General features: G+C 35.9%; 3 protein-coding genes across 4 annotated transcripts in view; 1 reads left to right on the top strand and 2 right to left on the bottom strand.

Moving 5' to 3' along the window:
• Positions 1-25937, top strand: part of LOC110369629 (WD repeat-containing protein 7) — a 116891-nt gene that overhangs the window by 52911 nt on the left and 38043 nt on the right. The window lies entirely within an intron of this gene.
• On the bottom strand, positions 4904-7871 carry LOC110369631 (pupal cuticle protein PCP52). 2 transcript variants are annotated; one of them, XM_021325140.3, is made up of 2 exons: positions 7749-7871; positions 4904-5794 (listed from the first exon to the last, which is right to left on the bottom strand). In XM_021325140.3, exons 1-2 carry the CDS (start codon positions 7758-7760, stop codon positions 4946-4948), a joined length of 861 nt encoding a protein of 286 aa, XP_021180815.3. In that variant the 5' UTR covers positions 7761-7871; the 3' UTR covers positions 4904-4945. The 2 variants fall into 2 exon arrangements, with proteins under 2 accessions (XP_021180815.3, XP_021180814.3); XM_021325139.3 differs by lacking the exon at positions 7749-7871 and adding an exon at positions 7089-7241.
• On the bottom strand, positions 17902-19010 carry LOC110369632 (cuticle protein LPCP-23). Its single transcript, XM_021325141.3, has 2 exons — positions 18864-19010; positions 17902-18743 (listed from the first exon to the last, which is right to left on the bottom strand). Exons 1-2 carry the CDS (start codon positions 18873-18875, stop codon positions 18036-18038), a joined length of 720 nt encoding a protein of 239 aa, XP_021180816.1. The 5' UTR covers positions 18876-19010; the 3' UTR covers positions 17902-18035.

Here is a 25937-nt window from a genome sequence, read left to right as displayed (position 1 = left end):
TCAAACTTTTCCATTTATAATATCAGTGTACAATTTCACCTTTTCATAACTGTAGAAAAATATTAAGTTTTCCTCTTTATAATATTAGTATAGATACATAAACTAACAAATAAATACAGCCAGATTAAATTAATCTATCTGTTGTATCCACCAGAGCTTTCAACTCGGATTTATTGATAGTTTACTTGCAAATAATTGCGCTCGCGCCGGCCGTACACAATGGAATACCAGTTTAATAGGGCGTGGACTGGGTTTGTTATCGTTCTAGAAGTTTTGTGGTCAGTGGTTATAAAAGCCTTTTGCTGTGAGGAATTTTATACTTAATTCTACTCACTTCACTCCAGTCCCAAAGAAACTTCTTCGCACATAAAAAGTAACCCCTATGTTATTCTGATCTGTAAGATATATTATCTCCAAGCTTTATAAGAATAATAAAAATCTATTCAGGTTTTTTTCGTGAAATTGTTATCCAGACAAAAAGATAATTGATAAAATATGAATAGAAATTGTGGTAAAAATAATGTATGTAAGTGCAGACTTTTTTGTTTTTTTTTGCAGAAAGTCTTCAAGTGCAACTGGTTAGAATGATCGCTACGAAACATTTAAATGGTTACAAATGACAGTTGGCACTAACAACTTAATATTTTTAGCATGATAATTAATATTTCATTATGAAAGTTTAAATAGACAAGGTTAAAAATTTGCATTAGCCAATTTCTAGCCAAATAAAAACATATTTAACAGTGTGAAAAAAAAAAAACTAATAATAATCACAACACATTTATTTTAATTAGCATTCTTAAACTTGTCTTTCACACTTTATGAACGCATTTATAATTCTTTAGAAAGATTTCGAAGTTTTTATCCTTGACTTAGTAAGTTCTTGTTTTGGCCTAATTGTTTTAGTGACCGTGACATTTTTTTGTTTGTAAAAGCAAGGAGTATAATGATTTGAAAAATCCCTAGGTGTAGAAAGAATGATTATATTTTTTCTACGTATAATGGTGCTTTTTGTGGTTATTAATCCTTAGTATGACCGCAGCAAACAGGGCAGAGAGACATTTCTTCCTTTAACCCTGTCAAAATGCATGAAAGATCCTACTGGCCATCTTGGTATTGTTAAATATAATTAAAACAGGACCTTTAGTCGGTCTGTATAATATTGTAGGTACACCTGTTTCAGTTAGAATACGATGATTCTTTTAACTTTATATTGTGTCATCTCATATTCTGTGCAAATTCTTATGCTTATTGTCATCCGGCTGTCATTTGAACATCTTTGGCAATCGTGACGGGTAGTCAAAAGTCAGTAAGTCTGATAACCATTCTCGTCTAGGGGTATTGGGTTGCCCGGGTAACTGGGCTCAAGAGGACAGATAGGCAGTCGCTCCTTGTAAAGCACTGGTACTCAGCTGCATCCGGTTAGACTGGAAGCCGACCCCAACATAGTTGGGAAAAGACTTGACAGATAATGTCTTGTAGAGAACAGATGAACAAAAGAGCAACATCCTATATGAAGGCGTGTTTTTTAATAAGATTCAAGTATTTATCGTAATAGATACATGTTTTACATAATAATTGTAATTTATTGACAAATGATGTAGGCTGGGCATAAGGAAATGTTTGCGGACAGTTAGCTGAGACTTTAAGCTTGGCAATTAACTTTAATGATAACGACGTGAAAAAATGTGGTATATCTCAATTCTCTCTTAGTTTTTCATAGCGTAATGCGGAACTAGATTTCTGCTGTTTAATTTACCAATAGCCTTCTTTGGTAAATGGGCTAATACTGTGCTTTTTTAAAACCGGACTAGTTCTTTAGTTAAGACTTGTTCTAACATAGCGCGTTTACGTAAAAAAAATTCATCAGCTTTATAATACCTGCATAATCATCATCATCTTCCTGCCCTGTTCCCAAGTCATTTGAGGTCGGCGCAACATGTCTTTTTCTTCCATTCCTCTCTGTCAGACGTCATACTTACATCCACTCCCTTCTGCTTCATGTCCTCTTTCAGGCAATCAATCCATCTTTTCCTCAGTCTACCTGCATAATATATTAGTAAAAATAACAATCTGTCTGCCTTTCCGGCTTTAAGCATTTTTTACAACAATCTCCTGGCTGTCATTTGCAAAAAAGTAGGTGACAGTTGATTCTGTTAATATCTACTGCAAAGAGTCAAAAATAATTCACCAGATTTTGAAAATTTTGCAAAATATTACTACGATGTGATAGATGACAATTTCATTGTTATATTTATCCTCAGAATAAAATATTACAGTTGTTTTTCTATACTTATTAATATTTCTAGATCCATATAGAGAGATTATTGCATGAACATGTCTTACTCCATTAAGTTATACAGTTTTAATGATTAATGGCTTCCATATTCGTTTTGTTAGTGATACCTTTTGTTTTTTGCCTTTGTTAAACCTTGTATGTTAGTTTCTTACATGGAGAATGGAATCACGGAGATTCCATAACGGAAAATCTCCTTAGAAAGTTGCGTCGCTAAAATGTGGGTGTGCGACGGACGAGAAACGTTATTGTCTCCGCCTTTGTAAAACCAAAAATATTGTCGTTCAAGGCCGATTTAAGTCACATCAGCTGTTCTCATATAAGTAGATCAGCCAGCTAGGCAGGACACATTGTAGTGCACGAGCATTTGCGCAGACACAGGACACTCACTATTCCTTCACTCTCATGGCGCGATGCGACGGCAATCCGACCTGAGACGATCTGAGAAAGATCAACTTATCTGCCTGTAGAATCTCCACTCATTTTTGCTTACTCCTTGGTTTATTAGAAAACGATATCGCTGAAATATGGATGTTGTTGTCTTGTTCTTATAAGTTGATTGATTTGCAAGGTTAGTAGGTTTTCTGGGTTATAGTTTAATTATATAAAAATAATTTACTCTGTGCCCGATAGCGGTGGTCACCTATTTTTTATATAAATATTAAAAAAAAAGAAAAATAAATAAAGGAAATAGTAATAATAGAGTCCAGACCGATTGTCGGCCATAGTGGATGTTCTCGAAGGAGATCAGCCAGCTGCGCAGGATATACTTACTTATTTATTTATACTTTTTGCACATTTTAAAACGGCAGACATAACGCCTTAGGCGTTCACTACCAGTCCACCTTTGGGTGGTACATATTATAGTGCAAAAGCATTTGCGCAAATACAGGTGTCGTTAAATACTTCCTAAAATAGATTTTGTATATTAAAACGAAGGAAACTGTCATATTTATTAGTAATATTAATTAAATTGAATAAAAACAAAATGTAAGTATATCAGTTATTAAAATAAGTTTATATAAAAAAGTAAGTCGGGGTCAGCAGCTATAAAAACACACTTGTTTTCATACCATTCATTCACATAAAACTGTCAAAAATATATTTTACAGCGTTTTAAATTGAAAAACAAGAAAGTTTTAAATAAAACACTCTGTATATAAAGACTTACTTACCCCGTACCGGTAAAGGTCAGCAAGTATTACAATGTGTTTAACGATGGATCTGTAGCATTTTGCACAAATATGTTGCGGTGCAAGTTTGAATATGTGACATTTTGAGAAATGACCGGGTTTAAAAATAGTTTTTTTTTTACTCTGGTAAATATCACAGGAAATCATATTTTTTTTAAATAGAAATTAATTTTTATGTGTAATTGAATCGTTTTTACTGGGACAAAACTGCACCAATTATTGTATGAGATCCCGCCAGACATTACTATTTGTTCTAAATGTCTAAATTTTATGACTTTTTTGCCACTGACTTGTAAAGCGACAAAAATATATTTTGAATATATTTTTCAATTTTCTTAGGGTTGTTTTTATTGATTTTTTACCTAATCTTATTGGGTTGTAAAATTTAATTGCTCAGCCTTAGTTCGGATTGCAAAATATTAACGAAGATTTTCCTGATTTACGACTAAGAAATACTTTATTTAAGACACTGTATTTTGACGTGAAGTAAAACATCTTGACTTGATCATAAGTTATTGACATTCAAAAACGCACCTTTAAGCATCTGTGTATAGTATTTACTTGAGAAAAAAATAACTATAGTATTAATGCATAGCAGATTCTAGAGCGCCTAACCATTTTTGAACAAAATATGATTGTCGTGCAGTGATTTATTTACCGATGCAATATTATATCAGGCGTTCTTACAAGTAAATTGTCTACTATAAATAAGTTAAGCATACCTGTTTAAGTTTGAATGTACAAGTCGACATTACAATGTTAACTTTGTGTCTTGACTAACCTTTTCTCACATCCGTTTTACGGGCGATATACTTCCCATTCCCAAATAAAAAGCCTTTGCCATTCACAAAGTGCGGGGCTTTCTAATTGGTATAAGAATATGTAAAATCCGTTCAGTAGGTACCAAGAGATTTAATTGTAATGATATAAATGTGGATTTTGGCTACCCACTGGCTCCCTGAAGGAAAACTGTCGTGCATCTAGTAAATACTAATAGTGTTAGCGTTCGATATTTTGCTTTAATTCTACGCCTTGTGTAGGCGTGGTGTACAATTCTCTTGCATATTTTGTAGGAGCAAAGCTATTTAATTAAAAAACAAATGTCGTAACATTAAATAGGCAAAGATGATATTAAAATATCAGTACTGGTGCACTCGGATGAAAAGTATTTTTTCGATAAAAGGGCTTTATAGCACTGAAGTATTTTTTCAACTGAAATTATTCTAGCGCGTTCAACAAAATAAATAAAACTCTTTATCTTTATAATATTACATGATGAGTTGATGAATCACACTATTTATTGTCATGATGACACCTTCAACATTTTTAGCTGATTATCTAACAGACAATCGTAATTAATTCGCCAAAAGGGTGTAGGCAGACAATACTAAGAACCAAAATAAAACAAGGAAGCTAGTCGTTCGAATTATCATTTTTAATTAATCCACCTCCACTCTTACCAGGCCTTGACAAACGTCGGAGCCAGGACTGGTTGCACGGCAGCATACTTCAGAATCGGTTGTCCAACCACATGACCAACTGCTGGGATAGCTACGTCATATCTGTATACGTTAGGGAGTCCGATTTGAGCAACCAATGGCTGAGCGATCAATGCAGGTTTCTCGTTTAAGTTTACAGCGGCTTTCACAGCTGGGGATTCAGTAGCTTCGGCCTTTTCTGCCTCCTTGGCACCTGATGCTGGTTCGGCTTCCTTCGCTGGTTCGGAAGTCTTGACAGCAGCTTCTTGTTCCTTGTTCTCTTCTTTGATTTCAGTTTTAATTTCTTGTCCAGTTACCAAAGTCTGGGTGGAGTAGCTGGTAGCACCTACGTAAGGGGAATAGACTACTGGTGGGATCGGAGCCACGATAGGTGCAACGGCACCTACAGCTGCTACATAAGGATAGACACCGTTAACAGCGGATTTAGCAATCAGATTAGCATTGCTAGCTACAGCACCATCTATCTGAGCCTCAGCAGTCTTCAAAGCATCAACCGCCTGCCATTTCTTGTCTTCAGCAGACCAGAAAGCTTCCAAATTCTGCTCATTACCTACAGTAGAGTCTGTTATCGCTTTCTCGTTGATGTTCTCAGTAGCTTGTTCAGCTAATTCTCTGGCTTTGTCAGCGGCGGCTTGGGCCTGATCCTGGGCTTGTACTTGGGCGTCTATGGCAGCTGCCTGGATGTCTCCGGGTGATATGGTGGGGATGGCTGCTGGTACTGCAACGGTTCTGACGGCTGGGACGATGACTGGGGCGTAGAGGCCTGAGGGCGCGGCGGCCGCGACAGCGAAGAGGGCGGATACAATCTGAAAGAGACGTGGTGGGTTTTAGTTAGAGTTGTCATTTGGTTTTTGGCTGTTGACGCTAAAAGAGGGGGTGTTATGTTTGACCGCTATGTGTGTCTGTTTGTGTCTTTCTGTTTGTAGAACCATATTTCTCATACGGACGAACCAGTTGGTATGCAATTTTGTATGCGTTTAGTGAAGCTTCTCTAGTGGTGGTTTTTAGAGGTCTTTCTTCAAAATTGTTTCTATGATCCTTGAAAACATAGTATTTCCTTCTGAACTTGATAATTGAAATAATATCGTAAATAAGTAGTTGAAAAAAAAAAAAACACTTATTCCGTTCAGCCAGTTAACCATGAAAGTGACAGATGTATTTACTTTCGCATTTATAATATTAGTACTAGACTTCTAGTCTAAGCTAGTTCTAGATAAAGCTCTTACATTTTTACATTATTTATGTCACATTACATTGAAGGTGAACTTTAGTAATTGCATATATTAAATTGTTCAATTGAGGCTCAAGTTCACCGATATTATAAACGCCAGTTTTCACAAAACACCTCATCGTCTATCTAGCCAATTCCCAACTATGTTGGGGTCGGCTTCCAGTCTAACCGGATGCAACTGAGTACCAGTGCTTTACAAGGAGCGACTGCCCTATCTGACCCCCTCAACACAGTTACCCAGGCAACCCAATATCTCTTGTTAAGACTGATTGTTTTCTTAAAACAATTGTTTTCTATGAATTTTCACGTGCAAGTTTCGAAGTAAGCTGTCGATTTAAGGACGTTTATGTTGTCAATGAACTTGGGCTTACATAATGTATTATGAATATCGAGTTACTCGGAATAGGCACGTTTAGAGCTTGTGAGCACTGAATAGGCTTAGTGCGTAGACGATGTTTTACTAAGCGAGTAATATGACTGAGCTGCGACATAAATGTTGTCATATAAAATAAAATTGCAACGTGCCGCAGGGCCAAAGGCAGATTCTAAGCTCATAATAAATTCATAGAAAAAAGGTTTCGTTATTAATTATTATTTTTATGAATTTAAGATTATGCACTTGCACTGTGTAATAAGCATAACAATATTATAACTTTGAAAGCACACATAGTTTACACATAGGTTTTTTTTTGCAAATATCACAGAAAATAGATTTCTTTGCGTAAATTGACAAAAACTACTTTTTTAAAATACTATCTTACTGTTTTTTTTTTCAAAGTAAACAATTGAAAAATATAGTCCCAAAAAAGCGCTATAATTTTCACTTCACCAAAAAATATTGAAATTAAAAAAAAAAAAAAAAAACAGACCAGAACTCTCATCTTGTCTATGATAACTTAAGATGGCTACTGATAATCAATGCATTTAAAACATTGCTATTTATATGCACTAAACACATAGGTGCAGTACAAATGACATTTAAATAAAATAAATGTATGAAAAAATTCAAGAGTAATTTATGCACATGATAAGAGGAGGTTCTGTATGTTTTTTTGTCTATCTTTTAATGCGTGCTGAATGTAGCTCTATTTTAATCACTTCTAAAGTTGCAATGCAGCTGTTAACAGTGGTGAATTTTATAAAGTGCGAGAGCACTATTATTTTGAAAAATATTTTTCTTATAACTTATTCATTTTTATCTACGTGGAAATATGAAAAAAAATATTTGGTTCCTAGATAAACATTTAAAAAATACAAAGAGATTACTAATTCTAATTACTAGATTGATACAAATCAAAATGAGATTAAAATTAGCACCGCACATTTTTTCTCTCAATAGACTACTAGCAGTACTAGCGGTACCTATATGTCACAAAGGTGGAGTAAACAAAAAATTATACTTATCAACGATCCTTTAAGTCACTTTTTACAAAAACCAAACACGGGAAAACAAAACCACTTTTCACACAAACCCTTGTTTTTAACTAAAAAAGGTATTTAATAAGCCAAATTACTATGGCAACACTGACCAGAACTCTCATCTTGACCCTGGGAGCTGCAGATGGCTACTGATGATCAGATCGTCCGTCCATCGGTATTTATACCATACAATATAGATCAGACGGGATACTCGGACACTTAATGTAGGTAAATAAGTAAAAAACAGCAATAACCTGTAGTGTATTTTTCGTTGAAACTTGAGTGGGTTCTGTAGACCAAAAAATATTTTTTTCGATTATTTTTCTCCTGTGGTTTTACTTGCGTATCTTATAAACTACTGAGCGAATCTTATAAAAAGTAGCTTATATCCTTCCTCGATAAATGAGCTATCTAACACTGTAAGAATTTTTTAAATCGGTCCAGTAGTTTCCAAGATAATCGCGTTTAAACAAACTTTTCTTCTTCATAATATTAGTATAGTTTTTTTTTGTTATGAAATGTCGAAGTCCATCAATATTGATGATTTAAATTTATGGATATCAAGTCACGGTTTTTATAGGGCATAGTTGTTTGTTCTTAGAAAAACATCTTAGTTGCATCTGTTTTGCATATTGGTGCAAGTGGGTGCAATGTCGTTTTTGTTGTCATTTAAGTGCTGAGAATGGGTGATTTAAAGTCTGTACTTCACTTGCTTTTTACTTATTTATTATATTACACTTTATTTACACCATCCTACAGAGGTTTTCTTATATGGGGCATAGGTAATTTTTTTGGCAAGGTGCTATCGAAATCTGAGATATATCACCATGAACAATTTTTACAGCATAGAGCCTAGAAATATTTGTTATTTGATTTGGACAGTTAAGTAAAAATTCTATACAAGTTCTGTTCTCAATTTGAAGAATAATTTGCAAACTTGTTCGGATACAAAACATCACATCAAACCAACAGAGACGACTTACCTGAAATTCACAAAGTAGGCAAATAAATATTATAAATTAATCTATCTATCTATTATCCTGATTCTGGATACACGCACAGGCACATTTTTTAAATGGGGTATTTTTTCATTAAAATGGAGTATTTTGCAGCATTGCCGACCATATTAATTTTGTTTTAGGCTAAATAATTTTCTTACCATGCCACGACACATTACTTCTTAAACAAAAAGCCAAGTAAAAGCCTTTTACTCTATTTCGACGGAACCCCAAACCGCTCTGTGAAGCGAGGGCGCTAAGAATGCAGGAAGCTACGATTGACAAGCGGGCGCCATCTTGCTTTTAACTTAATCATTTTCGTGGTTCGTTGCGTCACTATCATTAGACTATGTGCTCGTTCTGTGATTGGGTTTCGGTTGAAGTTCAAAGTTTTTTTTGACTAGAGGCTGTCGTTTGAACATCTTTGGCAGTCGTTACGGGTAGTCAGAATGCCAGTAAGTCTCACAACTAGTCTTGTCTAGGGGTATTTGGTTGAGGAGGGTAGATAGGCAGTCGCTCCTTGTTAAACACTGGTACTCAGCGGCATCCAGTTAGATTGGAAGCCGACCCCAACATAGCTAAAGGCTAGATAGATGATGATGGTAAATATTGGTAACTGGTTTGAGGAGGTCTGATAGGCAGACGTTCCTTGTAAGACGCTGGTACTCATCTGCATCCAATATGTCTGGAAGCCGACCCCAACATAGTTGGGAAAAGGTTTCGGTGAGAAGTCATTAAATGAACCCTCTCGCTGTAGGTATAGAATAGATACCAGAGTAGGTATAGATAGATATCAGAGTCTTACTGTCTAAAAAACCCATCATGATTGCTTCTTCTGTAGCTCTTTGTGTACCAGGGTAGTGGTAACTTTCTCGAACAACCTGGCAGCCCCAGCGTATGTCATTCAATTATAATTATAAAGAAATTCTGACAAAATAATTGCGCACAATAATCTCATACATTTAATTGGTTTAAAATGTTTTTTACGGCAACAAAAATAAACAATCTGAAATTAAATTAAATCGAATTCCAATGATTCCTGTAGGCGGATTTTAATTAGTGTTCTCTTGTAATTTTTAAATCGCCATTACTAAGTATCCTTTGGTCCTATTAAAGTCTCCAAGAAGACCGGTTTTACGCTGCCATTGGTTCAAAGAATATGCTTTTTTTTCTAGAAAAAGTGAAACAAAAACTTGTTTGTTTCAATTTTTTTCAAGGAATTGGAGACGGGTGTTGAATGACTTTTTCAAGCCATGTTGGTTTAATGTAAGGTGCTCGTGGTTACGTTGGTGATCAAGGTTAGGTTATATTAATCCCGGTCAGTCGGGAGATGGTTGGTAGCACATGTAAAAGCAACCTTTTACGCATTTGGTGGATGGGTGACCATCTTGTCAGGACGAGTACCTCCGCGTTTCAGATGGCACATTAATTTGGTGGATCCTGGCTGTCATTTGATTTGAACACCCTAGGCCGTTACATAGTTACGGGCAGTTTGGAAAGACTCCTATGACTGTATTTTGCAAAACTATAGTTTTCGCAGACAATATCATATATTTGTTTTGTAAAAAGTATAGTTTTAACTAGCGTGCTTCCTCTCTGAACTCTGAAAAAATGGTTGGTTGGAATCCTTCTATTTTTCATCGGCTTAACGTTTAATCCAGTGTTCTTTTAATTCAATATTTTCACACCAACTGTCTTGTTTGTGTACAGACAGACAGATAAAGCTTTGTTTTCTTTATGTATCAACTCATTACCTGCTTTATCTAGTCCGAGTTTAAATGTCAACGGTGCAAAATTGTGGGGTTGCTTTGTGGGATATTGAAGCCATTTTATAGGTCCATAGCTATTTCAATTTATATTATAGTTCATTTTGGTCATGTATGCATACTTACTTGTTTATTTATTTTTATTTATTATTTATTTATTTATTTATTTATTAGAAAAATACAGAGTAAACTTAAGAACTAAAAACAAAGTCCCACAAAACTGTAAAAGCAGTTTGACTGTGGGATCAACTTATATTTATTAACTAATTAAAATACAATTTATTTTAACAAATGAAGTGCTTAGTTATGTATACTATGTTATATTACAAATCAATGTTTAGGTTTTCTCCACAAAATTTAATTTACATGTTTTTATGTATGCCTACTCACTGTATAATTACTAGTTTTAGATAATTGCAATTTTGTTAATGATTTTAAAGGTTTTTTTTTTATATTTGAAACCATATCAGATGAAGTAGTAGTTGGTATATCTACCTGGCGTGCCTACCACGCTAGAGGTCTCTAGATTGATTCTCGCAAAAGTGAAACATTTTTGTTTTAGACATAGATCATCAATCAAATTCACGAGAAATAATGTTATAACTACAGAACCCACAGCGGAAATACATACAATGTTTGTTTTTAAGACTAATATAGATTGAAAATAAAAATCCAAAGAAATAAAATATCCCACGCTTGGAAACAAGAGATCTTTCAGCCAGCAGCCGGGTATCAAGTTGTCGTTAACATTCCGATAATTATTTATTAAAGTATTAAAAATAATCATCGTGCCTACAAACTTCTTAAACATCTTTGGCAGTCGTTACGGGAAGTCAGAAGCCAGAAAGACTAATAACCAGATTTTCCAAGGAGTGTCGGGTTGCCCGGGTAACTGGATTATGGAGGTCAGATGGCAGTGGCTCCTTGTAAAACACTAGTACTCAGCTGCATCTGGTTAGACTGGAAACCGACCCTAACATAGTTGAGAATAGGCTAGGCAGATTAAATGAGGAAAAAATGACGAAGAAATTATTATGCTAGAAATAAGAATTTATTTACAAATTATTAAGTAATTGAATACTACAGAACCCCATAAAATAAAACTAGGAATGTAATTTTAATGCCTTATGCAAATGATTCAGACTAATTTCTGCCCAAAAAAACCGCCAAACAAATACCAAAGGTGTAGTTTAAAGGCCGTTTCCAATATTCTACTTATCCGTTCATAAGCTTACTGGAGATAGAATTCTCGACATTTGCTCGATACGAGTAATGTCATATTTCTATCTCTGCTAAGTAAAACCTCAGATAGATAGAATATTGGGCTAACGATAACGGCTGTAAGTCGTAAATAATTTAATTGATATTACTCTCAAATACAGTAATTACCTCGTAATGTCAGCTTCCGTGAAGTTTTGTATAATTTTCACATTTACCCAAATGCGTTGTCATTGCATGCGTAGGAGTTTTTTTCTAGTTTGTAAACACATGATATGTTATTTCTTAGCAGCTGTGTATGTAGTAAAGCTACTCGAATTTTTTCAAAGATTTATGCTAAACCAGCAATTTCACCCGCGTCCCGAGGTTAAAGCAAGAAAAGAAAAGAAAGAAAAATGTTTTTATATACTATTGCTAAACTATTTTTATTTTATTTTAAAACGCGAACCTAAATTCTTCCCGTATCCGGATAAAATATAGCCTTTGTCACTTTGGGATAGTCCAGCTTCCTAACAAAGAAAGAATTTTTCAAACTGGTTTAGTAGTGCCAAAACGCTGGACAAAAATCTCCCAAAAGCTAGAGGGGATTTTCCCATGCCACGCTGGGCATGCGTGTTGGTGAGCGCAGTATGACATTTGCCCTTATAGATTGCAAAAACGTAATCAAAAAGTTTTTTTTAATCCGTATCTTTCTCAAAAACAGCCGACTACCGCAAACCTATAAAGAAAACAATAATGTACCAGTTCACATTTCACTTTTATATAGCGGAAGGTTTTAAACTGCAAACCAGCCCATCATGTACGCTCACTTTCTGCCGACCTTGACCTTCAGAACGGGTAGTGACCTTTGACCTTCGAGTTTTTGTTAGTGAATCATCTTCATCTTGATTTTGATAGACAGAAGCTAGCTTTGTGGTTAATGAAGACTAGTTTATGTAGCGGTTATTTAAGAATTCCTTTTGTTGTCTGCAGGTAATGTAGAGCCGAAGAGTTTCAAAATATATTTCAGTATTAGGTGGCCCCTAAAGCACTGGTACTCAGCTACATCCGGTTAGACTGGAAGCCGACCCCAACATAGTTGGGAAAACGGCTCAGAGGATGATACTAGATGGCCCCTATATAGAGGGAAGCTATTAGGTGAAATTTTATCCGGGTTCCCAGAGTAGTAGAGTAGCTTGTTATTTTGAGGATTTTTCTTTTGTATTTCTTAATAGGTTAAGTACTTATAGAAAGCCAGACTGACGTAGGAGGGTAAATTATACTCTAACTCTCGTCTAGGTGTATACCAATGGGTGGTTGATATAAATAGACTCTCAGTTTCTAAAGGTTCTATAAAAATTTGAGCACGTTCTCCTTAAAATGGTAATGAAAATATTATACGCCTATCCTTTTCGGAATATGAATATCCCATCAACCTAGTGGTCTTAAGCTCAACTGCTGTTCACGGTCTCGGGTACAATTTCAGAGTCGGCCTTAATCGCTTCACGGACGTAACAATAAAAAACTATCCCTGAGTCTGGAACTTAGTAGTGTTACACCCCCGAGCCTGTTACGAAAAACCGACGTCCCTGAATGCAGTCGTTGTTACAATTCCACGTCAGAGATGCGTCAGGCAAAAATAACAAAAAAAAAGAAGATCAAAAAATATAAACACGATGACTTCATCATAAATACAGCTATGTTAGATAATATTATTATTTATACAAAGGTTTTTACTCTCGTTTGACCTTGAACTCGGAAGATGAGCGGTTACCGACCTCTAAGAACGAGATGTTCTTGTGACGTCGACTGTACGAATAAATTATGTTAAAGTGTGTGTTTGTTTGTAAGGGTTAATCCCACTAATATTATAAACGGGAATTTTTATATAAACGTTGTTTATGTTATTTATTTATTTCCGATTTATTTTGTACACGCCCATAATAAAGAAACACGACAGGAAAGAAAGAATTCACAAAGGTAATGCTCATTTCGAAAGGAAAATGCGAAAATAAAAGAGATGTAGACAGTGTTGTTTCTCTTTCGAGCAAAAAAATACATAATGAATTTTGATGTTACTTGCTAGTTATATACATAGAGGTAGCTTATGTGTCAGAATATCATTAGGCTATATTTTGTCCGGATTCGGGAAGAAGTTCTCTTGGGAGGATATGCAAACTGGTAACGAAAGCCAGTATTATCATAAATCTGAAAGTAGGCTATTGTTCCTCAGTCATGGCTTTTGATGACACTTTTCATTAATATAGCTTATACATCAGAATAACCTACAGGTTACTTTTTTGTGGGTGCAGAATGTAGTTCCCTTGAGACTCATTTCAAAGCAAGTCCTGAAAGAATTACTTTTTACAAATTCACTCTTAATTTTTTTCTGTACGAACGACGCCGCGACATACAGCTAGTGCATAAATATGTACACAAGTGATGATGGTCCAATCTTATTTGTGTGTGATGAGTCAAAATGTAAGCTAGTGTGGGTAATTTGTGATTGATGGGCGTAAAGCTGTGATGTAATAATCTTGTACGTCTGTTGATGATGATTGCTTATGCAATAATGTGGTTAGGATTGTTTTTGATATGTATCTTCTGAATGAAAGTTGGTGGACTGCGGTTTCTAATCTTCGGTCTCGAATTTTGTGCTACGATGAACCCAACTTTTTTTAAAATTGTTAATGTTCTGTTTATGTCCATAAACATTCTTATTTATAAACCGCAAAAATCTTTAACTTAGTTTATCTTAACGCATTGTATAACAAGCCGTATCTTCTAAAAATATTTGCAATTTCTCTTTACAAATCCCAATTTTGTTTTTGTTTAGGTAATAGGTACATTTTACAATTACGTTGTTGCGTTTCGTATCAATGTGCGCCTTACGATTCTAGCACAGCATCGCTTGTTGTATTCTGTTTGCAGAAACTATAAAGCAAGGCGTTTGTAACAAATACAATTTCTTGTATCATTGCACTAGCAGTATCGTAGGCGCTTAGACTTAATTACAATACTCTTGTTATTTCAATGTAATTTAGCGGGTCACATTTTGTTTTCCTTAGAATTGAATAATATAGATAGAATCATATACCATTGCGGTCTGTGTTAACATATTGTGTATTCTCACGTCTTCTATGTTTTACTGAGCGGTAGGGTAGCATTTGCATGTCCTTATAATATTGATTCAGAAACCATAAGGCGCAAAAAAATCTTTCACCAATTTCTAAAGTCATGTTGAATTGATAGGTTTTGTCTGTCATTTGAACATCTTTGGCGGTCGTTACAGGGAAACAGTAGCCAGAAAATCTCACCAAGTATAACCAGGATGTCCAGGTGACTGGATTGAGGAGGTCAGGAAAAGAGTTTATGCAATAAGAGTAAAAGTGCAATACCTTGCAGATTATCAAGTAGGTTACTTACGCGTTAAGATACATACAGCATCCTAATGACGAGAGAACTGGTTTCTTTGTAACCTTATTCAGAGAAAGTTAAGATAGTCTGGACACAATTGAACTGTACTAAGTTTGGTTTAGATAAAGGTATTGCAGAAGCTTGCCGCCTGTTATCTGTAGTTAAAACCAGATCGATATGCACAAAAGGACAGCTGTTTCCCAATGGAAGTACTTCCCGCATCCAGACAAAAAGTAGTAGCGCACTGTATCAAATAATTGAATTGGTTCAGTAGTTTTGGCGTAAAACCACGACGGATGATTTAGTGGCCAACGCCTAAATCGCAAATATTTTAATAACTAATATCCTATCCTATTCATTTCGGCCAGGATTCTGGCCTATAACACTTTTAAATGAACCTGCAATTTCCAGTTAAATGGCCCTTCATTCAAACTAAGGTTTGACATTTAACTTACCAACAAATGTCAACTCGACCAGTCCTGCCAATTCTAACTAAACCAAATCACCCCAGGGGAGAATTGCCCCATAGGAGCAAAAACTAGTCCACTCAGATAATACACACATAGCTAATGCTACCTAATGGCGGGTCCACACGATACCATGATCTTCCGAGCCCTTTTCTCAACTATATTGGGGTCGGCTTCCAGTCTAACTGGGTGCAACTGAGTACCAGTGCTTTACAAAGAGCGACTGCCTTACTGCCCTCTTCAACCCGGTTACCCGGGTAACCCAATACCCCCTAGTAATACTGCTTGTCGGACTTACTGGCTTCTGCCTACCCGTTACGACTCCCGAAGATGTTGAATGATAGCCAAGACCTACAGTTTAACGTGCCCTCCGAAACACAGTCATTGGTGTCCAAGATATCCTTAGATATTTGTACAAACTTAAAATCTGTATCGTGTGGACCTACCATAATTCCAGTTTGATTGTTGGCGTAACAATTCAAAATGGCGGCTACAATAATATCTAGAATATAGTGAGGTAGACTCGCAGACTAGACTAGAATGTTAGGTAAAGACGTGATCAGATTGTGTTAGAACATATTTGGGTGGGACCTTTTTGTTTTTATGTTCATAATGTTTTTTTTTATTTGTTGCGATGTGGCAACAAGACATATTATCGTCGCGATAAGTTGCAGCCAAATATCTTACTCTACTAAAATTTTTGGACGCGCTTCTTTCAGAACTACGGGATCGATTTGAAAAAAAAAACAGTTAAAGTTAAATAGCAGATTTATCGAGTAGAAATGATTTTTATCCGGGAACCGGGAGTATTCCCACGGGACTCAGGTAAAACCGCTGGCGGAGGCTAGTTAGAAATAGGAAAGAAATAAAGGAAGAAGATTATATCTGTAACACTTTTATTGTGTTACGCATTGCTTACTATTTATCGTTCTACTAGTTTCTTACGAGGTTCAAAACTAGTCCTTGCTTATATTATAAATATAAAAGTAACCATGTCTGAAATAACAAAATTAAAACCCATTTCAGTGAAGTTTTGTACCTACATAGATAATCTGGGAGTCTGGAAGTACTTGGCTACTTTTGACGAGGGGTACCGGTACTAGTCCTCTTGAGATACGAGTAAAACCGGGAGAAACAGCTAGTACACAATAAAATCTAAACTTCCATTACACAAGTTACTCTGCACACGTCTCAAGCGACCAGCATTTGCCATTTAGTTTAATTTATAACTATTTAGTTGGCTCACTTCGAGTTTCATAACTCAGTAATTGTTGTGAGAAGTGAACTCATTTTGTATTGACTCATTTCTCACTTGTTTGCTATTATTTGTAATGTTTCGAGCAGTAAAAATGGTGGCTCGTGGCTAATTAACAGCCACACAGGTAAATCGATCATAAGGTTAAGTATGGATGGGTGATCATTTGGCCATGTACAGTAATATTTCTGGGCCACGGTTGTCATTGAACTTCTTTGGCAGTTGTTACGGGTAGTCTGAAGCCAGAAAGTCTGACAACCAGTCTAACCAAGGGGTATTGGGTTGCCCGGGTAACTGGGTTGGGGAGGTCAGATAGCAATTTACTGTATGATACTTTCATGCTGGTTTTTTATGTCAAATAAATTGTTTTATTGAAGAATAAACACGTAATATTCTCAAAGCCTTTCAAATATTCTATTGTTCTAGAAATATTAAAACAAAGACCGCATTGCTTATTCACATTGTGTCATTACAAACTAGATACCTACTTAATATAAAGTTGACCTAGAATTCAGAAATTTTTAAGCTTGCATTATGAATGTTTCGACCTTGAGTTTGTACGAGTTACATTAGAAATATTGACCTTCGAGTATCCTTTTTCCTTACTCCATTTTTATTTCTAATAAAAAACTAAATTCTTTAGAACGTAAATAATTAATTTAACACGCCAAAATATAGAAGCGGAAGTCCAAAATATCTGTGTAAATAACCTTGAGTGATTCTAGATGAATAAGTTATAGTAAAAAACTTAATACGAGTTTAAATTAAGGCGTGGTAACTATAAAAAGTATCGAATAGTTATTATTGACTTTAGCTGTCAGGAAGTCATTGTCTTTCATGTTTTATTACAAAAGTATTTTATTACATATACCTACTTTAATTTATTAGTGTTGTGCCAAACTATGTCAAGCTATCGATATTATGCATTAAAAACACTAATAAATCGAGACATTGAGCTTTATCGTGCTAAGGCCGACGATTTAAAATCTGAACTTGACATTTCGAAACGAATAATAGCAGCGATTATCGAATATTTGTTTTAAATTATCGATGTAACTATCGATCCGTGCTCAACGATTTTATTGTTCGAAACCATTCGCGTGTTGTAAATTATGTGTTGCTGAGATGTAGGAAGCAATTATTATGTAAAGGAAACAAAATAATAAAATTACTATTTCATTTATTCACACATCCTCGCCTCTGTTTAGCCTGTATACTTTTTTTTTTAATATATAATTTATTTACAAAATCCAAAACATTGAGTATTATTTTTTTGGTATCTAAAGTTTATCACAGTTTACCATGCGTGTCCGTGGAGTCCATGAGCGTAGGCGACGGGGGCGGCGTGGGCGACCGCGAGGGGGGCGGCGTGGGCGACGGCCAGGGGAGCGTGCACCACGGGGGCGGGGTGGGTCTGGGACAGCGAGGAGCTGGACACGGAGTGGCTACCACCGTAGGCAACAGCGGGGGCAATACCCACACCGTGACCGGCGTAACCGTGAGCACCGTAGGCAACGGGAGCCGCGGCAACCAGACCAGCGTGTCCATGACCAGCCAACTGCTTAGCCAGCACGGGGGCGACGCCAGCGGCGGCACCGTCCAACTGAGCCTCAGCGGTCTTCACGGCATCAACGGCTTGCCAAGAGTGGTCCTCAGCGGCGTTGATAGCCTGGCCATGGAGCTCGGAAGCCTGGTCGTGGTATTCGCGGGCGGCGTCGGCGGCGGCGCGGACGTGGTCGGAGGCTTCAACGTGAGCGTCGATGGCAGCACCGGCGATGTCTCCGGGGGAGATGGTGGGGAGAGCGGGGCCGTGGGCGACGGCTACCGGGGCGTGGGCCACGGCCAACGGGGCGGCGTGAGCCACCGCGTAGGGAGCCGCGTGGGCCACTGCGAGCCCAGCGTGGCCCACTGCGAGCCCAGCGTGGCCGACGAGGCCATGGCCGTAGGGTGCTGCCAGCAGGCCGGAGGGCGCGGCTGCGGCGCAGGCGAGGACGGCGGCGACAATCTGCCAAAACAAAACCGATTAAAACATCGATAACACGATCACATCACTAATCACAGACACTGAACCACAGCACTAGAATTAAAATTAAAAAGCACGAAAGAGTTTGTAAGTTGGACCCACCAGAACTCTCATCGTGCACTTCTGTATTAGACTGCTCGAAGGCTACTGACTGCTCTGAATTGGTCGCGGCACGTTTTTATACCATTACCAGTTGCTTGAGCTGTGTACGTAAAAAAAGTAAGTGGTCGGTATTCAAGGGCGGGTAGGGTGTATAGGAAGCGCTATACATTTTTGACTGATAGATTCGTACCGAGGAAATGGCCGACAACTTTTTAAAATTGGAACGACATGACTTTGACAGTGCATTCGAATTAATTTGAATATTTTTAAAATTGGAATTCCGATTTTAATAATAGACAAATGTTTTACTTTTTTTTTATATGAGCTTGATATTACATTTCATTTATTTTCAATCTACCTACATTATATTACGTTGTAATATGTAGATCCATATTTGCAATAGAATGTAGGTGAACTTTTAGACGACATTTGATATTGAAGTATAATTTGTTAATATTAATTATAATATGCATACATATATAAATATCATTATGATAGATTGCTCTTGTAGATTGCACCTGTGAGACACGCAATTTACAAATTAATTTAGAATTGCAACGTATATATCTATAAATAATTCATGTTATTTAAACAAAAACTTCTTAGTCTTAGATAGACTTTTCTGAAATTTCTCCAAAAGTTTTAAATCTCATGAAAAAAAACTAGCTTTTCCTCGGTTTCACTCGCATCTTTAAGGCACTACTTCTCGCACCCAGATAAAAAGTAGCGTATGTGAAATTATGATGTTCAACCTATGCTACTAAAAAGTTTCTTATAGATCCGTTCAGTTCAGTGGTTTTTATATTTAAGTGACAAACATCCACTTCTTATCACAAAGTTTCACATTTGTAATATTTGTGAGATGGGAAAGACTCGAAAAAGAATATAGACGTATGATTTATGCTCTTCGTGTACATATATATCTTCAACTAACTAAGTATGCATCTATTCTTTCATACGTTGCCATGAACATTAATTAACATCATTTTCTCTTAAAATTGGGTTGCTATGTAGAAATATGGCATACAAAAACTACTGCAAAACTGCTTGTTTGAATATGTACTAAAATAGGGCTATACACATTTTTGAAATGTAGCTATGGTTAGCGCCGTTGGTTCAAAGATAGGTCACCATCTTATCATAATGAGTTCTTCCGTGTTCCAGAAGGCACGTTAAATTGGTGTGTCCCGACTGTCATTTGAACATCGTTAGCAGTCGTTACGGGTAGTCAGAACACCAGAAAGTCTGACAACAGTTTTACTATGGGATATCGGGTTGAAGAGTTCAGATAGGCAGTCGTTCCATGTAAAACCCTGGTACTTATTTGCATTATTGGAAGTCGACTCTAACATAGTTGAGAAAAGGCTAGGCAGATGATATTTGCTGCATTTAATTTTAGTCAAAATTGCATAATTAAAATTGTTGATCTTTAGTCAAATACTTGCCCAAATGTAGTAGAGTTGTAATAAGTACATACATACATACAGTAAATACATATCTAAGGTAAAGTTCACGGAACCACAGTTTCCTCTCTCTCGGTTGGCTAATATCCTGTAATGCTAGGCTAAAACCGGTTGTTTTAATGTATTTAACTATGTACCTTTATTTACCATTGCTTCGGTTTCGCGTAGTTTTGGTCCTTTGACTCGTATTGGGTAAAAAGGACCAGGTAGCGTGTTCTACTAATATTATAAGTGTTAAGTGTGTTACTCTTTGGATCTAAAAGTTGTGAATGGATTTTGATGTAACTTAGCAGCAGACAATTTAGCTTTACTTATATCAGAATAAATGTAGGCTACTTTTTAGCCTTTTGCGAGGATTCGTTCCTTCGCTTGTGAAACCACTAGTGGAAAACATAAGATAGCATTTTCCTTGTCATTGAAATCAAAACGATTAAAAAATATATTTAATAAATAGGTTCAAACGAGGTTTTACCACCTTTACTATTTTTTTTACAGGTATAAATCAGTAGACTGAATTAACAGCGGTTTTATCATCAGGACTTAATGTCAAAGATCAAATGAAGTTTTCCATTAATGATTTGTCCAACGCAACGTTATTTAATCCAAACCACCACGAGACAATCTATTTTCAAACAAACTAACGCCCTATAATTACCATACCAACATCTTCTTCATAATACGGTGTTTACTTCCCTATAGTAAGAAATAACAGTATAATTTGTACGCATCTTGAGAGCGTCACAGCCGAGCCAATAAAATATGCTAATCATATGATCTCATACATAGAGATACTACAGATTGCAATAAGCGAACCATCCGTGGGTTGCGATTGGATATTGAATTTTGAAGTAAGCTTCTTATAAATTGTATTATTGTAATCTGCAGAAATATGTCGTAGTATATGAATACGATGTAGATTTTCTCTCTTCATGAAATGTAAAAAGGAGTCTTCCTTTTTTTAACCAAAAACATATAATACAAATAATATAGGTAATGAGATCAAGAATTTTTCGCAAATCGATCAATCAAAAAATTTACACGAAATCGGTAGCGCATTGAACTAAAAAGTCTTCGACTTCATACTTTTGCGTTAATAGACTGAGTAATATATCTTTTTTATGGTATACAAGTTTCATTTCTAATGCAGAATGTTCATGAAAATTTAAAATAGCCTGCTTTAACTTCCTGGCTACAGATTAATAGATCAACATTCGCGAAGGAAATAGATATTTCGTAAAACTTAACACCATTTACTAAAACCTGGGTTATTTCAAACTAGCTTCTGCCAGCGGTTTCACCCGCATCCCGTGGGAACTACTTCCCATACCGGGATAAAAAGTAGCCTGTAGCCTATAGCCTTCCTCGATAAATGGGCTATCTAACACTGAAAGAAATTTTCAAATCGGACCAGTAGTTCCTGAGATGAGCGCGTTCAAACAAACAAACAAACAAACTCTTCAGCTTTATAATATTAGTATAGATACATACTACTAGCAACTCCCCGTGATTCTGCTTGCGTCTTGAGGGAACTACTTCCTGCACCCAGGTTATATCGCATTTCCAAGAGAACTCTTCAAAGGTCCGGGATAAAAACTATCCCATGTTCTTTCTCAAGGTCAACTCGATCTCTGTACCGAATTTTATTAAAATCAGTTCAGTGGTTTAGACTTGAAAGCGTAACAAACAGACAGAGTTACTTTCGCATTTATAATATTAGTAGGGATAAGCCACATTTAATCCTGCTACAGACAGTAGGTACCTCAGACCCGGGTGAAACCGCATAAAACAACTATTGACCACTTAAAGTGACTCATCGTCCGACATTTTGCATTCATACTATCCATAGACAACACGTGATATGTTTTAATGTAAGCTGGTCAAGGCAATTCGTACATACGGCCTACATATTTTTTGCATTCTACAAAATTTTTGGAATAATTACTTTCGTCTTGATGTTATATAAATAAGTGATTTGGTTAATTTGGTCTTCGTTACATTGTTTAATAGTTTTTTTTTGTTCATTTACCTATACTTTTAGTAATTGTTGAGTAGGTTTTCTGTAGCCGTTAAGTCTAACAAATAGTGTTACCTAGGGGTATTGGGTTGCCCAGGTAACTGAGTTGAGGAGGTTAGATAGGGCAGTCGCTGCTTGTAAAGCGCTGGTACTCAGCTAAATCCGGTTAGACTGGAAGCCGACCCCAACATAGTTGGGAAAATTACCTACTATATTTTGAGGGTTACTTGACAAAGAAACTTTATCCATCAGTCGGGAAGAAGTTACCTAGGAATGCGGGTGGAACTCGGGGCACAGCTAGTATAGTATACATATATTTGTATTTTCTTAAGAAATTGAGCACCTATTTCAAGACATAATTTATTAAGTTAGTTTTAAAAGCTAATGATAAATAATATTTTTACTCTTTTTTCTTTATAGGCTCAAAAATAGACAAAAAAAATAGCTTTCAAAAACTATTATGCCTTTCAAATCTCGAGCTAAATCTAGAGCAATGATATAAGTAGCTGTCATGTTATAATAAAATTAATATTCGAATACTTAATCTAAAAAAAAGTGAGCTCAACAAATTACGAAAGGGTTCTGTATATTAAATAAAAAATATTATTTTCATGTCATTGTTAAACGACCTTTAGCAATGAGCGTCTTAGGACCGAAGTTGGCAAGAATCGTGAGATGAAAACAGGTCCTATTTTTTTTCAAGCAGACATAAATGATGTCAATATCCACAGAATAATGCACAAGCAATAACAGGGACCACTTTTTTGTATCATTTATTGCACTATGTGCAAGCTAACACTTATTAAAGGACCCAAAGCCTTGCTAAGTTATATGCCAGCTACTGTACCTCGGCCCTGGTACACAGTGGGCTCCAGAAGGAACATGGTGGGTTTTAGTTTGAGTCTGACACTGACGAGTAAAAAGCTTTAAAATTTGCTTACGGAACTCCAACAAGTGCAATACCGATCTATCGATCAAATCATAATTGAATACAGATCTTTTAATTTACTACTTTTCTTCGAATTGCAACTGGTGCGAACTTTCTAAAAGTTAGAAAAAAAAAACTAAATAATTAGATTATAAATATTGAAAGGACCAGCTTCCAGCGGTTTTATCTGTGTCCCATTGAAAATACATCACGCAGCCGGATAAAAACAAGCCTGTAGCCTCTCTCCTTTGTTTGAATTAAAAACATACATATTTTTTTATTATAAGTTCGATATTTAACACCGAAATAATACTTCAAATAGGGCCAGTAGTTCCTGAGATTAGCACATTCAAACAAGCTCTTCAACTTTATGGGCCAGGCCACAACAGTGCGTTGCGGCGTCGCATCGCAAAAACAACATTGCACAGCTATGCGATTAATATGATATGAGTCGTTGATTTTTGCGATGCGACGCCGCAACGCACTGTTGTGGCCTGGCCCTATGATATTATTAGCAAGTATATAAAGTCAAATAATAATGTTATTACGCTACTATTTGACTTTATAGTGAAACAAGAAATACCATGACTAACACAAATTGTATGAACTGTAGTATATAGCCCGGAGCTGGTAATATGAGTTCTATTCTTACGATAAAATGTATCACAGAAGTACAAAATATGTATGTCCTTGCTGTATCATAAAATGATGTCCTCCTAGCCGATTATCGGCTACGACGGCTGTTCTCATGTAAGGAGAAGATTAGCCAACTGCGCAGGACATAGTGCACAAGCATTTACGCAGACACAGGTGCACTCACTATTCCTTCAATCTCATAGCCCGATGGGACGGCAATCCGACACCACCGGAGAGAGATCAGGCACAGGACCGACATTTAAGTGCTCTTCGATGCACGGGTGTATCAATTATCTTCCAGGCTCCGGGCTGCTTCGAGAAAGTTAAATTTAAAGTAACAACGCTATATATGTTTATTTAAATAAAATTAAAAAAAGATTATTACACATCATTGCTTTCTTTTCCAATTTCAACCCACGATTTTTCTCTGTAACTTTTTGATGACTGTGAAAACAGGCTTTCATTTGCTTTTTCCCAACTATGTTGGGGTCGGCTTCCAGTCTAACCGGATTCAGCTGAGTACCAGTGTTTTACAAGAAGCGACTGCCTATCCGACCTTCTCAACCCAGTTACCCGGGCAACCCAATACCCCTTGGTTAGACTGGTGTCAGACTTACTGGCTTCTGATTACCCGTAACGACCTTTTTAAGCCTTCTAAATATTACCTGTGTTGTACCATACAAGTGTCTTGTTGGTCCTAGTTGTGTAGTCGAAGGAAACGTGTCATTATCGGTAGCTAGATGTTGTACCTGTCTAACATTATAGGCTCAGTTGTATGCCTAGATTTGGAGCTAGATAGATAGATAGATATTCTTTATTAGGTACACCAATTTTACAATTTTGATCTTAAACTAGTTAAAGTAGGTGACATAATGGGCGGTCTTATCGCTAAGAGCGATCTCTTCCAGACAATCTTAGGATGGATTGAGAGCTAGCAATGCTAGCATAGTGCGTAGAAATATCGTAGAAATAATGTTATAGTTATTAATAACAAGTCGTTTCACCCGCGTCTAATGGGAACTATACTATAGCCTATGGCCTATATGTTACTCGGGAAGAGTGTAGCCTTTCAACATAAAAGAATTTTTCAAATCGGTTCAGTACTTTCGAAGCGTTCTGGATACAAACATACAAAATAATAGTTTCAAAAAACTAAAAAACACGCTTTTTATAGAAAAACGAACTAAAAAATAGGAAATAAATTTTAATGAATTTAAATTAAGAAAACAGTGTTAAAAATTTCAATGAATATAAATTAATAATAGTGTGAATACAAAAAAAATATTAAAAAAAAAGCGTGGGGTGCATGGTGTCAATAGTTATAAATATTTTATTGACAGATATGAGTACCTACAGTGATTTTCATTTCGATAATAACTATCTTAAAAAGCACCCCACGCTTTTTTTAAATATTTTTTTTTGTATTCACACTATTATTAATTTATATTCATTGAAATTTTTAACACTGTTTTCTTAATTTAAATTCATTAAAATTTATTTCCTATTTTTTAGTTCGTTATTTTATAAAAAGCGTGTTTTTTAGTTTTTTGAAACTATTATTTATTTTCTACTTTTTAGTTTGTTTTAAAACTATTATTTGTTTTGTAGAATTAAAATTCTCTTTAGTATACAAAAATTTGTCAATATTAGAGAAAACGGCTAAAGATAATTATTGGAAATAAAAATTGACATCGAGTCCTGCCTTATCGACTGTAGAGAAAAAATCTAGAAAATTTTAATTAATTTTCTTACCTTATCGACTATAGATGAAAATTATATAAATTAACAAAAATCATATTTTGCAAATTGAAAAGCCTAGAAGTCGGTGTCTAATGGATGTTACTAAGTTAATTTTGCCACCGACTTCTAGGCCGATGCACCTAAAATTAGATTTTTTTTTGCTTTTTAGTGTTTTGGGAAGTCGGTTTAATTTTTTTGTAAAAAGGTTATTTATTTAAAGCTTTTCAGTGATACGAGTAGCTGTCACTATCCATACAAGTGGGAAGTTCTCATCAATACAAAGAATATAAGTC

The sequence above is a fragment of the Helicoverpa armigera genome, chromosome 27 (assembly GCF_030705265.1).
Source record: "Helicoverpa armigera isolate CAAS_96S chromosome 27, ASM3070526v1, whole genome shotgun sequence".
In the NCBI taxonomy this organism is placed as follows: Eukaryota; Metazoa; Arthropoda; class Insecta; order Lepidoptera; family Noctuidae; genus Helicoverpa; species Helicoverpa armigera.
Note: the sequence above shows the minus strand (reverse complement) of the source record. Positions and strands in the feature narration are given on the sequence as shown.